Raw genomic sequence first — 14,498 nt, forward strand, 5'->3', positions numbered from 1 at the left:
CTTAGCCTCGCCCCCCACTTTTTCTTCACCACACTTGATTGACAGAAGCAAGAGCCAATGGCTTCTGCTGTGGTTTGTTGCTGTGCACGGCTGAATCTCTCGCTTACTCTTCACACAGAGACACAATCTCTTCTCCCCTCTTCCCCTTCACACATGGAAGGGGGAGCACAGGGACCCTAAAAGTTGCAAGCAATGCATTAAGGTAAAAAAAGTTTTTTTTTTTTCTTTTTTTTAGGTTTAGTATCACTTTTACAGCCGGCTGCCCACAGTTAGTATGCTGGTGCCAGGGACCGACGCTCGCTGAAGAAACCGGTTGGGTGAGGACAGTACTGCATCCTGGGACAGGTGAGTGTATTTAGGCAGCAGCTACAGTTTTTTTTATAGCTTCTGACTTAATTTTTCAAAAGATATCTGAAGAAGCGCTTTAAGACCATTATATATACACTTGCAATTGTACAAATTTTGTTGTTTATATTTTGCCACTAGATGGCACTGCAATATAAGCATCAGAAGGCTTTCATTGTGACAACTCATTATTTCATTAGAATGTTTAATAATCTTTCAGAAAAAAGGATTTCGGAATGTTTTGTGTATATAGTTAGTAGAACTGCATGACACCATTTGAAAGTGTGGCTCAAAAGTGGAGTATTCAAAATAAGTAATGTACGCAGAGTGTATTTAAAGACAAGTGTTGGTCAATTAGAACCCCAATCAGGTTTTATTGCTGCGTCCCTGCTAGGGAGATTTAAGCTGGCCATAGATGGAAATTTTGATCCATCTATGGCTGTTTGCGCTCAACAGAACCAGATTTAATTATCAAGTTCTGTCAAACAGGAATGTTTGAAAATTTTTATTTGATCAGCTGACTGCAGCACTGATCAGTGTTTTCTGACAAATGGAGGTGTTCCCACTGTCAGAATACAATAGCACAGAGGACAGGATTCCTCCATCCACCTTGCTTGTGTGGTTGGGAGAGTCTGTTACTTTTCTTTATTTTCCAATCAACGCTCTACCATCTATAGGAAGAAATGGGAGAAAAGAAAGGAAAGGAAAGAAAGAGAAAGAAAAGGAAAAAAAGGAAAGAAAGAGAAAGAAAAGGAAAAAAAGGAAAGAAAGAGAAAGAAAAGGGAAAAAAAGGAAAGAAAGAGAAAGAAAAAGGAAAAAAAGGAAAGAAAGAGAAAGAAAAGGAAAAAAAGGAAAGAAAGAGAAAGAAAAAGGAAAAAAAGGAAAGAAAGAGAAAGAAAAAGGAAAAAAAGGAAAGAAAGAGAAAGAAAAGGAAAAAAAGGAAAGAAAGAGAAAGAAAAGGAAAAAAAGGAAAGAAAGAGAAAGAAAAGGAAAAAAAGGAAAGAAAGAGAAAGAAAAGGAAAAAAAGGAAAGAAAGAGAAAGAAAAGGAAAAAAGGAAAGAAAGAGAAAGAAAAAGGAAAAAAGGAAAGAAAGAGAAAGAAAAAGGAAAAAAGGAAAGAAAGAGAAAGAAAAGGAAAAAGGAAAGAAAAAGAAAGAAAAGGAAAAAGGAAAGAAAGAGAAAGAAAAGGAAAAAAGGAAAGAAAGAGAAAGAAAGAGAAAGAAAAGGAAAGAAAGAGAAAGAAAAGGAAAAAAGGAAAGAAAAAGACAGAAAAGGAAAAAGGAAAGAAAAAGAAAGAAAAGGAAAAAAAGGAAAAAAGGAAAGAAAAAGAAAGAAAAGGAAAAAAGGAAAGAAAGAGAAAGAAAAAGGAAAAAAGGAAAGAAAGAGAAAGAAAAGGAAAAAAGGAAAGAAAGAGAAAGAAAAAAGGAAAAAAGGAAAGAAAGAAAGAGAAAGAAAAGGAAAAAAGGAAAGAAAAGGAAAAAAGGAAAGAAAAAGAAAGAAAGGAAGGAAGGAAAGAGGTCTGCTGATCGCTGGCCTTGCCACATCATGGAGAGGGCTAACCTGCTAGCAGGGGACCGGACGGAACGCTGCCGGTGGGACCAGAGAGTGTATGGAGGCCTTATCAGAGGAGAGAGAAAGACCGTCAGGACTCGCCAGACGCTATCCCTCGAGTGAGAGAGTCCCAAGCATTATTAAGCACAGGGAACACTGACACCAGCTCCACCTTTGCCATTTTCCTGCACACAGTTGGGGACATTGAACATAGTTATTAGAAGTTGTGGCCTAGTTCTTTTAGCCACTATTGTCTGACCACAGACATATCATGAGAGCCGATAGGACAGTCAGTACACAGGCTGAACGACTGCTGTTACACCATCATCATCAATCCACCCTACTTAGGAGGCCTTTTCCTATTGTGCCAAATGTCTTGCAGTCCAGAGAAGAGTTGCCCTGAGCCAATTATCACTTTTACCAGTGCCACTTGTTCCTTTTAAAGCACTAATCACTAGTGAATCTAAAGCAACACCTGTAAATTGCTGCTAGCAGGGGGAGTGCTGTTCTTCCCTCTCTTTATTGCATTGTTCCTCAGAGAACCATAATTCACAATTCTCACTGTGCACCAACTGGTCCCCATCACGCATGCAGAAGACTCTTCGCTGCCTTTAAAGAACATTGGTTGTTTTGGGGTAAAGAGCTCTTTTCCTCGTTTCAGGCTATCCCCTTGCCATCAGGTCCTGAGGACCCAAAGTGATAGTTCTTGCTGCTCACTGGGGTCTGTAAGACCACCTCAGGTTGAAGGTATTGGGCTAGTTTCTGAAAACCAGGCCTGCTGATACTAACTGATATTCTGTGTTAAGTGTTTTCTTTTCTTAGTTCAAATTGACACAAGTAACAACTGATTTTACACGTGCCACTTCTGTTTCTGCTGTGTAACAAAGTCGTATTGAAGTTTACTATAAACCTCCTATTAGTTTACTTCAGTGTGTGAGTTTACTTTTTTGGTGGTGATTTATTCCAGTTATGTCAGCAGGGGCTGGGCTTTCAGAGAGGGGTCCAGAGCCACAGGGAGCCCGAAAATAATTCAGCAACTCCTAAGGTGGTAGTGCTACATAGATCTAAACCCCAACTAAATAGCTAAAGCATGCTGTGTCATGCAACTGCCATTTTGTGTTTTAGTCTTAGTAGCTGCAGATCTGCTCAGTTGCTTTTCATCTACTTTGTGTCTACATCAACTCGCTCCAGCATCATGGCACATGGCTGAACCAGCTTCCTGACTGACAACCGCGGACCATGCCTGCATAATGTGTCAGCACAACCACTTTTGGTCCCCACAAGAGACATGTGACAGGATGACAACACATCATGCCTTTAGATGAGCACGCTCATCTGCTATTATTAGATTTTTTTTTCACTACACAAGTTCTAAATCTTTCAACTACCCTTGTTTTTCTCAAAACTCTAAGGATTCATGCACACTGCTACTCTTAAATGAACATTTTTGGGTATTTTGGCATTTTCGTTTTGCCTAAGCCCCTGAACTCCCCTCAATAAAAAGGAGCTATAGAGCATAGAAAATGCCAAACAGGCCTAAAACGCATTTAGATGTGTTAGAGCCCTAGGCGCATTTATTCATTTCAATGGTCAAAATAAATTAATAAAATAATTAGCGCCTGAATGCGTCTAAATGCATTTGAAAAACGTGGCTTGAGTTGGTCTCTAATGCTGACTTTTTTCTGTTAAGTCCTCATGCACACTGGACGTTTTTACAGCGGCTGTTTTTGGCTTTTGATGTTTTTTTCTACAGCTAGTAAACCCCCCAGCATGTTATCCTATGTGTCCAATCACACATAGACTGTAATCAACGTTTTTTGGCTGGGAAGTTTTTTGGTTAAAAAAACCCCCCAGGACTAGTGGGTTTCTAGAGGAGTTTTTTTAGCTGTAAAAACACTCCAAACGCTGAGAAACAGGGAAAAGCGTGGTAAAACACCGCAAACCAGCGTTTTTTTTCTACAGCTAGTAAACCCCCCAGCATGTTATCCTATGTGATCATGCACACAGACTATAATCAATGTTTTTTGGCTGGGACGTTTTTTGGCTGGAAAAAAAATCCAGGACTAGTGGGCTTATAGAAGAGTTTTTTTTTTTAGGTGTAAAACGCTTCAACACTGAAAAACGGGGCAGAGCATGGTAAAACGTCGCAAACCAGCGTTTTTGGGTGGTTTTTCTTCTACAGCTAGTAAACCCCCCAGTACGTTATCCTATGTGTCCATGCACACACAGACTGTAATCAATGTTTTTTGGTTGGGACGTTTTTTGGCTGGAAAAAAACCCAGGACTAGTGGGTTTCTAGGGGAGTTTTATAGCTGTAAAAATACTTCAACGCTGAAAAACTGGGCAAAGTGCGGTAAAACGCCGCAAACCAGCGTTTTTGGGTGGTTTTTTTCTACAGCTAGTAAACCCTCCAGCATGTTATCCTATGTGTTAATGCACACAGACTATAAATCAATGTTTTTTGGCTGGGACATTTTTTTGCTGGAAAAAAAAAAACCCAGGACTAGTGGGCTTATAGAGGAGTTTTATAGCTGTAAAAAACGCTCCAACACTGAAAAACGGGGCAAAATACCGCAAACCAGCATTTTTGGGCTTTTTTTGACCAAAACAACCCAATTTTTAAAAAAAAAAAAAAAAAAGGAAAAAAAGCAAAAAACACTGCTAAATGCTAATGCAAAAACGCTAAAAAAACTCACGTTTTAAACGTGACTTTACACAGCTAATGTTACCAGTGTACTCAAAACATCCAGTGTGCATGAGGACTGAAAAAAAAAAATCAGCGTTTACAATAAATCAGTGTGCATGAACCCTAACTGTTGAATTGACCAACAGCAACACCCCATTGCTGCAGCTGTACAGTAGGGTTGGAAGTGCTCTATGTTTTCTAGTTGTGGAAGTTATGTGAAATAGCAGTGAAAAGATCAGCTGCAAAATTTTAGGCTCCAGAGTACAGCTCCATTACAATTTTATGTCTGCTGCAGTTGGGCAATAGTTCCAGCTCCAAATAGAGGAGCCATTTCCAGGCTCTAGAGTAAAAACATCCCATACCTTGTTGTACAGGTTAACCCTAGGCTAGAAAAGTGAGCTTAAAAAGACAATAGGAAAGGATTGCTTTGCATAAATGCTCTAAAATGTATATATAAAATATTAAGTCATGTAAATATGGTACAGTATGTTATTATGGTGTCTTCTTTTCATCTAGAAGGTAGACTATTAGTGCCCCTGTCAATGGCACCAGATTGGGATGTATTTGACATCCTTCTGACCTGCATTTAACTTGCTTAAAACGGATTTTGCATTCCCAAAGATTTGTATTCAATTGCCAAACCCATCTGATGTGAACAAAAGTCCATCGACAAAAGTCTGTTTACAGAGCTCACAATCTATACACAGTCAATTCATTAAATTACACAAACACAGAGCAGTGTCTTCTCCCTTATAACATAGTTCAGACTGAGGTTTAAATGATTCAGACCAGGAATTCATCTCAAGGTTTTAATGAAAGACATCATACCTGCCGTGCTTGGTCTTTGAGTAACCCATAATGCTCTTGGAATCCTTTGTCATGTAAATGTGTATTTGTGAATAGAATTTTCGAAAAACATAAAACACATTACTTTAAAAAAAACACAAGAAAAGTTACCCTGAAACGTAAGAATTAACAAAGGTCCATTGACCTATTCTTCATTCAGAAAAAAAAAATATATCTATATCAGCATACCTTTAATACTTTGGACAGGACTCTCTTCAGCACCTGGTCTCTCCCATAACACAGAAAGCTGTGTGTATACACACGATAGGATTGTCCATAGAGCCGCAGATTCACCTCAGTCTCTGGGTTGTCAATCTTGTCTGCAGTCTCAAATGTAATTTGTGTTGAAGCCCCACCAAGATCCATAGCTCCCAGAGTACCCTTCCTAGGTTGGAACCATTTCCCAATCCAGCTATACTGCAGAACAAATACATCATAAACAAGTGAATTATCAGAAGACAAAAAAATTAATTTTAATTTAATTTCTTTTACCAAGAAACCTTAAATACCAAATTCAATCAAATGAAATCCATGATCAGATTTATTCAGTGACCCACCAGAGCTGCCCAGTAAACACAAATGTTCGGGAATTTCCCTAAAAAAAGGGAACAAGAATACGTAGACACAATCATGGACTAGGCATTTTTAAGTAATTATTGTAAAATGCCTAGGCATTGGATCACATGACTACCTGCCGTAGGAAACAAAATGTTCACGAATGATCTAACCATCTTTGTTTATGGTAACAGCTTTTCCAGCAAGCACAACCATTCTGGTCATAAGAATATTCCTGGTTAGGATATGGAGCAACGAGAAGAACAAAAAGATGAGAATATGTGTTAAGGTTTCAAAAACCTTACTTCTATGATTTTTTTAAGTTATGTACTTGCATGTTGGCAGCCATATTTTATTTATTGCTGTGTTTCCCAACTGTGATTTACTGCTGGTCTTATCTTGGTGCTAGTGTATGGTCAGTGCTTGGTCAGTAGGCATCTACTAAATGTATACTTAGTAAGTAGCTTATCCTGCAAATGGCTTTTGCCAAATCAGTCAGTCATTCAGCAGGAATGATGAGAGCATGGTCACATACAGACAGATCAAATTTTCGAAACCTACGATCATGAAAATATGCCAGTGCAAGCATATCAGAAGCCAAGTAAGCTTTACAATGGCATATGTTCTATTATCCTCTGAAATAAGCACTGCGTGGTAATGAGATATCATAGCTAGACCTCTTCGGAGTTTTAAGCTGAACACGTCCTGCTTGTGCTCACCTGCTCCCATCTGTTGACACCTTGGCACAGAGACCAGGAACTTGTCCAGGTGTCTCATCTCTATTCATGTCCCATTGAGAAACAAATGCTTTCATGAATGCCAATTCTTTGTGTGTCCAACCACAACCTATGATAGATCTATAGAATAGACCTGATCCAGCCTTTTCCACATCAAGATGCCAACTAGGGCTGGAGGCTATGGACTGTAGACCGCACAATGAAGAGCTTTTCACAAGGCACACCCAACAACTTTCAATGGACATCTTAATAATCTGATTAGTCTAAACAATCAGATCACAAAACCTTACCCATAATAAAAAGTGCTGTCTTTACTACATAGAAAAGGCCAAACAGAACTGGCGATAAGCCCTTGCAGTAGGCCTATTATTGAAATTAGTCCATGAAGCATGCAAAAAGCACATTGAAAACCATTATTAGTTTGTGTTAGTACCATTACAAAGCCTAGTGTAACCTAAAGGCTAGGCAAAAATTACATGGTATCCGGTTGTCAGGAACATGGCTAACTTGGTCCACTGCGTTCCACCCAGTTCTAAAATATTAGCAATGGGCAGAAGGACATTTAAAATGTCAAGACCTTTGTACCTTGATGAAGTTTTCCAGCAGATAGTTGGCGGTCACCCAGCCAAAGACACCTTCATCCTGGCCGGACAAGATCTTTGCCCCTCGAAAATCAAAAGGGTAGGACTTCAATGTGGTGCTGACAGCCTCCAGAACAGCATCAGAGGCCTTGGAATCAGTCCAGCTGTTGGCAGAAAGAAGTCCGTTATTTGTACCATTTGGTTTACTATACTTTCACCGTTTCTGTGGTTTTCTAATATCACAGCTTAAAAGTAACATGTCGGCTATCTTAAAGTGTTACTAAACCCAGGACCCTGCATTCACTATATCTGGTCTCCCACAGTACACAGAACATGGAAATGCAATTAATTTAGTAAATATAAACTGCTATATATACACACCTTTTCGCATCAGCAGTTGGATCAGTCTTGTGACTTCTATCAGTGTCCAACAGAGCAAAGTTTGTAGGAGTTTTCATTCTGCTCTAGGAGGATGCAGAACTCCTGACCTCTTTCTAGACAGTGCTGATTGGCCCTGTGCTGATCACATGCACTCTCCCAAGGAAAAAAACAAACACTCTCTAGCAATGCACACCAAACTGAGTATGTGTAGAGTGACTGATATGACATGATATGTATTATCAGGAGATAAGAGAAGGACACTGGAAGAAGGGGGAGGATTAGATAAATCATGATCACACAGCCTTTTTACAAAATGCAGAGGATTAACCTCTTAGGTTCCACAGGGAGTATAACAAGCATGATTTACTGCATATATGATGGGCAGCACAGTGGCTAAATGGTTAGCACTTCTGCCTGGCAGTACTAGGGTTGTTGGTTCAAATCCCAACCATGGCATCACCTGCCTGGAGTTTGCATATTCTCCCTATGCCTGCATGGGTTTCCTCTGGGAACTCTGGTTTTCTCCCACACTCCAAAAACATGCTGGTAGGTTAATTGGATCCTGTCTAAATTGGCCCTATTATTATACAGTATTTATATAGCGCCAACAGGTCGCTCAGTGCTGTACATTACAATGGGGGACAATACATGAGACACTACAACAATACAGTACGATACACAAGGGGTTCGAGGGCCCTGCTCCTAGGAGCTTACAATCTAGGAGGCCCTAGTATGTGTATGTATGAATGTAGGCTAGGGAATTTAGATTGTACACCCCTTGAGGGTTAGGGACTATTGTGAATGTACAATATATACAGTTGCAAGAAAAAGTATGTGAACCCCTTGGGATTACGTGGAGTTTTGCATGAATTGGGCATAAAATGTGCTCTGAACGTCATCTAAGTCACAACAATAGAAGAACATAGTCTGCTGAACATAATACTACACAAACATTAGATGTTGCCATGGTTTAATTGCACATAACATGTAAACATTCACAGTGTAGGGAGGAAAAAGTATGTGAACCTTTGGACTTAATAACTGGTTGACCCTCCTTTGGCAGCAATACCCTCAACCAAACGTTTCCTGTAGTTGCAGATCAGACCTACACAACGATCTGGAGTAATTTTGGACCACTCCTCTTCACAAAACGGTTTCAGTGTAGCAATATTCTTGGGATGTCTGGTGTGAATCGCTCTCTTAATGTCATGCCACAGCATTTCAGTCGGGTTGAGGTCAGGACTCTGACTGGGCCACTCCAGAAGGCGTATTCTGTGCTGTTGCAGCCATTGTTTTGTTGAATTACTTGTATGCTTTGGGTCATTGTCCTGTTGCATCACTCATCCTCTGCAGAGCTTCAGTTGGCAGACAGATGGTCGTACGTTTTCCTGCAAAATGTCTTGATAAACTCTGGAATTCATTTTCCCATCAATGACAACAATCCGTCCAGGCCCTGAGGCAGCAAAGCAGCCCCAAACCATGACGCTCCCTTCCCCATGTTTTACAGTGGGGATGAGGTTTTGATGTTGGTGTGCTGTGCCTTTTTTTCTCCACACATAGTGTTGTGTGTTCTTCCCAAACAACTCAATCTTGGTTTCATCTGTCCACAGTATATTTTGCCAGTAGTGCTGTGGAACATACAGGTGCTCTTTTGCAAACTTCAAACGTGCTGCAATATTCATTTTGGACAGCAATGGCTTCCTCCTTGGTGTCCTCCCATGTACTACATTCTTTTTTAATGTTTTCCTTATTGTAGATGTGTCAACAAAAATGTTAGCATGTGCCAGAGATTTCTGTAGGTCTTTAGCTGACACTCTGGGATTCTTCTTTACCTCATGCAGCATTCTGCACTGTGCTCTTGCAGTCATTTTTACAGGATGACCACGCCTAGGGAAAGTAGCAACAGTGCTAAACTTTGTCCATTTGTAGACAGTCTGTCTTACCGTGGACACATGAACATCAAGGCTTTTGGAGATACTTTTGTTGCTCTGGGAGGAGTCATTAAGCTAGGGCCTCACATACTTTTTCCTCCCTGCACTGTGAATGTTTACATGTTATGTGCAATTAAACTATGGCAACATCTAATGTTTGTGTAGTATTATGTTCAGCAGACTGTGTTCTTTTATTGTTGTGACTTAGACGTTCAGAGCACATTTTATGTCCAATTTATGCAAAACTCCACGTAATCCCAAGGGGTTCACATACTTTTTCTTGCAACTGTATATGTAAAGCGCTGCATAAATTGATGGCGCTATACAAGTACCTGTAATAAATAAATATACAGACTGATTTTACGATTGTGGGTTTAGTAACACTTGAAATATATGAAATCTACACGTTGGGACCAAGAACGAAAGTGACACGTGTCCATTATTACCTTTTGTGGGGGAAAGAATAAATAAAAAAAATAAATAAACTTCTGTGCATCTCTCAGAGTTTTACTTTGTTACCAAAGTCCAATAAGAGGACTCTTAATCATCAGAATGCATATCAGGCCCCTAGTAACAAAGACAATCTGACCAGAAAACCTTCCTGCTGTGTGCCTCTGTGATTTAAAGATAACTATAGGGAACCTGTGATCACAATAAAAGTGCTGCCATGCAAAACATTCTAAAATGTTGAATCCCAGGAAGCATTTTTATACAAATTCTGATTTAAAAGTAAACATATTGGAGAAATATGGATACCCCATTGCAGACCTCATTCTGTGTCAGTGTTTTGCTTTTATACGTTAACTGGGAATGTACCTCCTAAACCTTCATTCTGTGGTCTACTTTTGAATGAGCCTAATATAAAGGTGTTACTAAAGAATTGTGTCTCTTGCATTATTATTTCATACTGTTGAAATACATCTGAACCCAGAGTGCCAGCGTTGCCAGGAGGGTTGCAAGGTCAGGGCAACCAATGGGGAAAAGCAGCCCCTGCGGTGGTAGCGCTACAGCTGCATACATCCACCTTCATCAATTCATGTCCATAGGCAGCTGTATGCAGCTCTACAACTTCCAGCACACCCGAAATAGTCAGGGTCTGTATACTGCATGGGCAAATGCATCCATGTGTATGTAGCCTTAGTCATACTGGCCAGCTATTTGAAATGGCTAGAGAAGCTCTGTACAGTTACCAAATTGAGTTTTGACCTAGTATGTGCATAACTAAACTAGCCCTCTCTAGCTCCCTTGTCTCCTCCTCCCATGCTCGTCTCCAGGACTTCTACAGAGCTTCCCCCATCCTCTTGAACTCTCTACCCCAATTAATCAGACTATTGCCTACTCTGCTTTTAGGCAATCTCTGAAAACCTCTCTCACCACGGAAGCCTATCCTGCCCTCAGCTAATAATGGAATCTTCTACTCCTCCTACCAGTCCATCCCCCACAGTTACTACCTTTTGTACCACTAGCCCCTCCCTCCTAGATTGTAAGCTCCAAGGAGTAGGGCCCTCCTATCCCTCTTGTATTGAACTGTATTGTTTCCCATTATATTGTAAAGCGCGGAGCAAACTGTTGGTGCTATATAAATCCTGTATAATAATAATAGCCTACTCGACTGCCCTTCTTTACTAAACAGAGAGCATTTTTCTTCTTCTCCCCTTCTTAATCTCCCCAAGGAGTTTGCCAGTAGTTTCCTTTTTAGCAGAAATTGTGCAGCGAAGTTGCAGACTGTAGCATAACATCGTACCACTGGCTCCCAGCCCATCAAAGGAGCAGGTACTCTTCCAACCTTCATCTTGGCATTTTTCCATAAACTATCGCCTGTGCTTGGAGGAGGATGATGAGCAACCCCCTTGAAGGTGAACTTTTAAACTCTACAGGGTTGCATTCGGCCAAAAAAAAAAAAAAAGAAGAAGCCGTATGAGGGGCTGTGTATAGCTTGGTAGGATGACAGCACTTGGACTGTGATCTTGGGTGGTCTCCAAAGCAGACGTTTCCCAGCAATAAGCACAACATTTCTATAGATAAGCCTTGGGCCAGATCTTCGCTTGGTAATAAAAGCTTGCCAGAACATCACTTAACATTAGGGAAAAAAAAATATTATTCTAGCAGGTAACTATGCTATCCCTTTTTATTTGCCACATATCACTATGCTCATAGAGTGCCATGGAGTCCAAGATGGCCATAACTAATTGAATGAAACAATAGATTCAACATATATGACTGAACCGTATACAAATAGTGAAGACCTGTGTTTGGTTCTAAACCAGGGGCGTACTGACCATTTGGAAACTCGGGCACTGCCCGAGGTCAGTAGGGGGCCCCATGAGATGCCCCTGGTACTTTTGTCATAGGCTTTTTTGAGTTTGGGCAAGGACACAGGGGCCCCATGATCCCCTATTGCCTGGAGGCCCCATGAGTTGTCAGTCCGCCCCTGCTCTAAACAACATTTTTTATAGTATAAGGGCTCATGTACACTGCAGCTGATAAACTCACATTTAGGAGCTTTTCTGCGTTTTTTTTCAGCAGCCCCTGAACTCTCCCTAATGTTTTTCTATGTGTCCATGTACACATCTTCGTTTACAGTCATTTACAGGCATTTGAGTTTACAGTCGTTTTTTTGAATGTAGAAAACTTGCGTTCAGCAGTCGATTTTATCAGCGTTTTAAACGCAAAACGCTTGTAAACGCAAATCGCGTTTATAAGCGTTTTAAATTTTTTTTAACTCTTCCAGTTCCCGATGCTGTTCAGAGCCTTTTTTCATCATGAAAAATGCATGCAAAGCGTTTTCAAGGTACTCACATGGACAAAAAACACTGAACACAGGATGTTCCTACCAAGCTTGTCACACATTGTAATGACCAATTCACACCTCAGACCTCTCACAACCTTGGAAACAAAAGATATATATATGACCATTCACACTTCAAATTCCTCATAAAGACCCCCTGCCAGGTGCCAGGTGGCCTTAATGACTCACTCCACCAGACACCTTTCCCACCCTTGGAAACCAAAGAAATGTTAATGAGCAACTCACACCTAAGCTAATCTCAACACATACTGCTGTCTCTGCTTCTACTCTCTGTATTTCTCTGAAAGTCTGAAATAGTTAATAATTTACCACTTTTCAGTGCGTTCTGGGCATTTGGGAGGTTCTCCTGTGCTTATCTTAAAAAACCGCTTCTAAATGCAAACGCACATAAACGCGTTATGCAAACGCTGCTAAAAAGACAGTTTTAACCTACGTTTTCCAGATGTCAGTTTCCATCGTTCAGAAGTGTCCCATGTACATGGGGCCTAACCACTTAGGGACTGCCCGCCCGCAATGTACTGCTGTAGGCAAAGAGATGTACCTGCACGCCACTGCCTACTTCAGGGTTTCAGGCGCATGCGCCCCCCCCCCCCCCCCAAGCCGGCGCTCGTTATGATTGTACACAGCGTATGCCTGTCAGCAAGCCCCAACCAATAATTCATGGCCAAGAACTGCTGACTGGCTGTGTACAATCACAGCCCAGAGCTCTGTGTTAACATTCAACACAAAGCTTTGTACACAGGAAACAATCTCTGTTTTTCATCCCTAAAAGCAGCACACTTTACACATAGTTAGGAACATATTTAACCCCTTGACAGCCCTAGGTGTTAACCCCTTTCCAGCCAGTGTCATTAGTACAGTGACAGTGTATATTATCACTGATCACTGTAATAAGGTCACTGGTGAGATCAGTGGCAGTTAAGTCAGCTCCCCCACCATCAGTCAATGTCAGATTGTCCGCTGCACTATTGCTGTCCTGATAGGAGTCATTGATCACCACCATTAGTGCATTAAAAAAAAAAATTATATATATATATATATATATATATATATATATATATATACACACATATACATACATACATACATATACACACACACACATATATACATACACACACACACACACACATACAGTTGCAAGAAAAAGTATGTGAACCCCTTGGGATTACGTGGAGTTTTGCATGAATTGGGCATAAAATGTGCTCTGAACGTCATCAAAGTCACAACAATAGAAGAACACAGTCTGCTGAACATAATACTACACAAGCATTAGATGTTGCCATGGTTTAATTGCACATAACATGTAAACATTCACAGTGCAGGGAGGAAAAAGTATATGAGGCCCTAGCTTAATGACTTCTCCCAGAGCTAATTGGAGCCAGGAGTGAGCCAACCTTGACTCCAATCAGTGTGATGATATTGGATGTGTTGCTGACAGCTGTCCTGCCCTTATAAAACACACACCTGTTTTGGGTTTACTGGTTTCAAGAAGCACTGTCTGATGTGAACCATGCCTCGCAGAAAAGAGCTCTCAGAAGACCTACGATCAAGAATTGTTGACTTGCGTGAAGCTGGAAAGGGTTACAAAAGTATCTCCAAAAGCCTTGATGTTCATGTGTCCAAGGTAAGACAGACTGTCTACAAATGGAGAAAGTTTAGCACTGTTGCTACTCTCCCTAGGCGTGGTCGTCCTGTAAAAATGACTGCAAGAGCACAGCGCAGAATGCTGCATGAGGTAAAGAAGAATCCCAGAGTGTCAGCTAAAGACCTACAGAAATCTCTGGCACATGCTAACATTTTTGTTGACACATCTACAATAAGGAAAACATTAAACAAGAATGGAGTACATGGGAGGACACCACGGAGGAAGCCATTGCTGTCCAAAAAGAATATTGCAGCACGTTTGAAGTTTGCAAAAGAGCACCTGGATGTTCCACAGCACTACTGGCAAAATATACTGTGGACAGATGAAACCAAGATTGAGTTGTTTGGGAAGAACACACAACACTATGTGTGGAGAAAAAAATGCACAGCACACCAACATCAAAACCTCATCCCCACTGTAAAACATGGC

The 14,498-nt window shown here is 40.7% G+C and overlaps 1 protein-coding gene across 1 annotated transcript in view; it reads right to left on the minus strand.

The window, feature by feature from the left end:
- Positions 1-14,498, minus strand: part of ENTPD2 (ectonucleoside triphosphate diphosphohydrolase 2) — an 82,205-nt gene that overhangs the window by 18,135 nt on the left and 49,572 nt on the right. The window contains exons 4-5 of the mRNA XM_089675060.1: positions 7,305-7,464; positions 5,617-5,844 (exon numbers count right to left, since the gene is read on the minus strand). Of these exons, the coding sequence (XP_089531186.1) occupies positions 5,617-5,844; positions 7,305-7,464 (388 nt within the window). The remainder of the gene's footprint in view (positions 1-5,616; positions 5,845-7,304; positions 7,465-14,498) is intronic.

The sequence above is a fragment of the Staurois parvus genome, unplaced genomic scaffold (assembly GCF_062004578.1).
Source record: "Staurois parvus isolate SC_StPar_1 unplaced genomic scaffold, SC_StPar_1.0 ptg000154l, whole genome shotgun sequence".
NCBI classification, from domain to species: Eukaryota; Metazoa; Chordata; class Amphibia; order Anura; family Ranidae; genus Staurois; species Staurois parvus.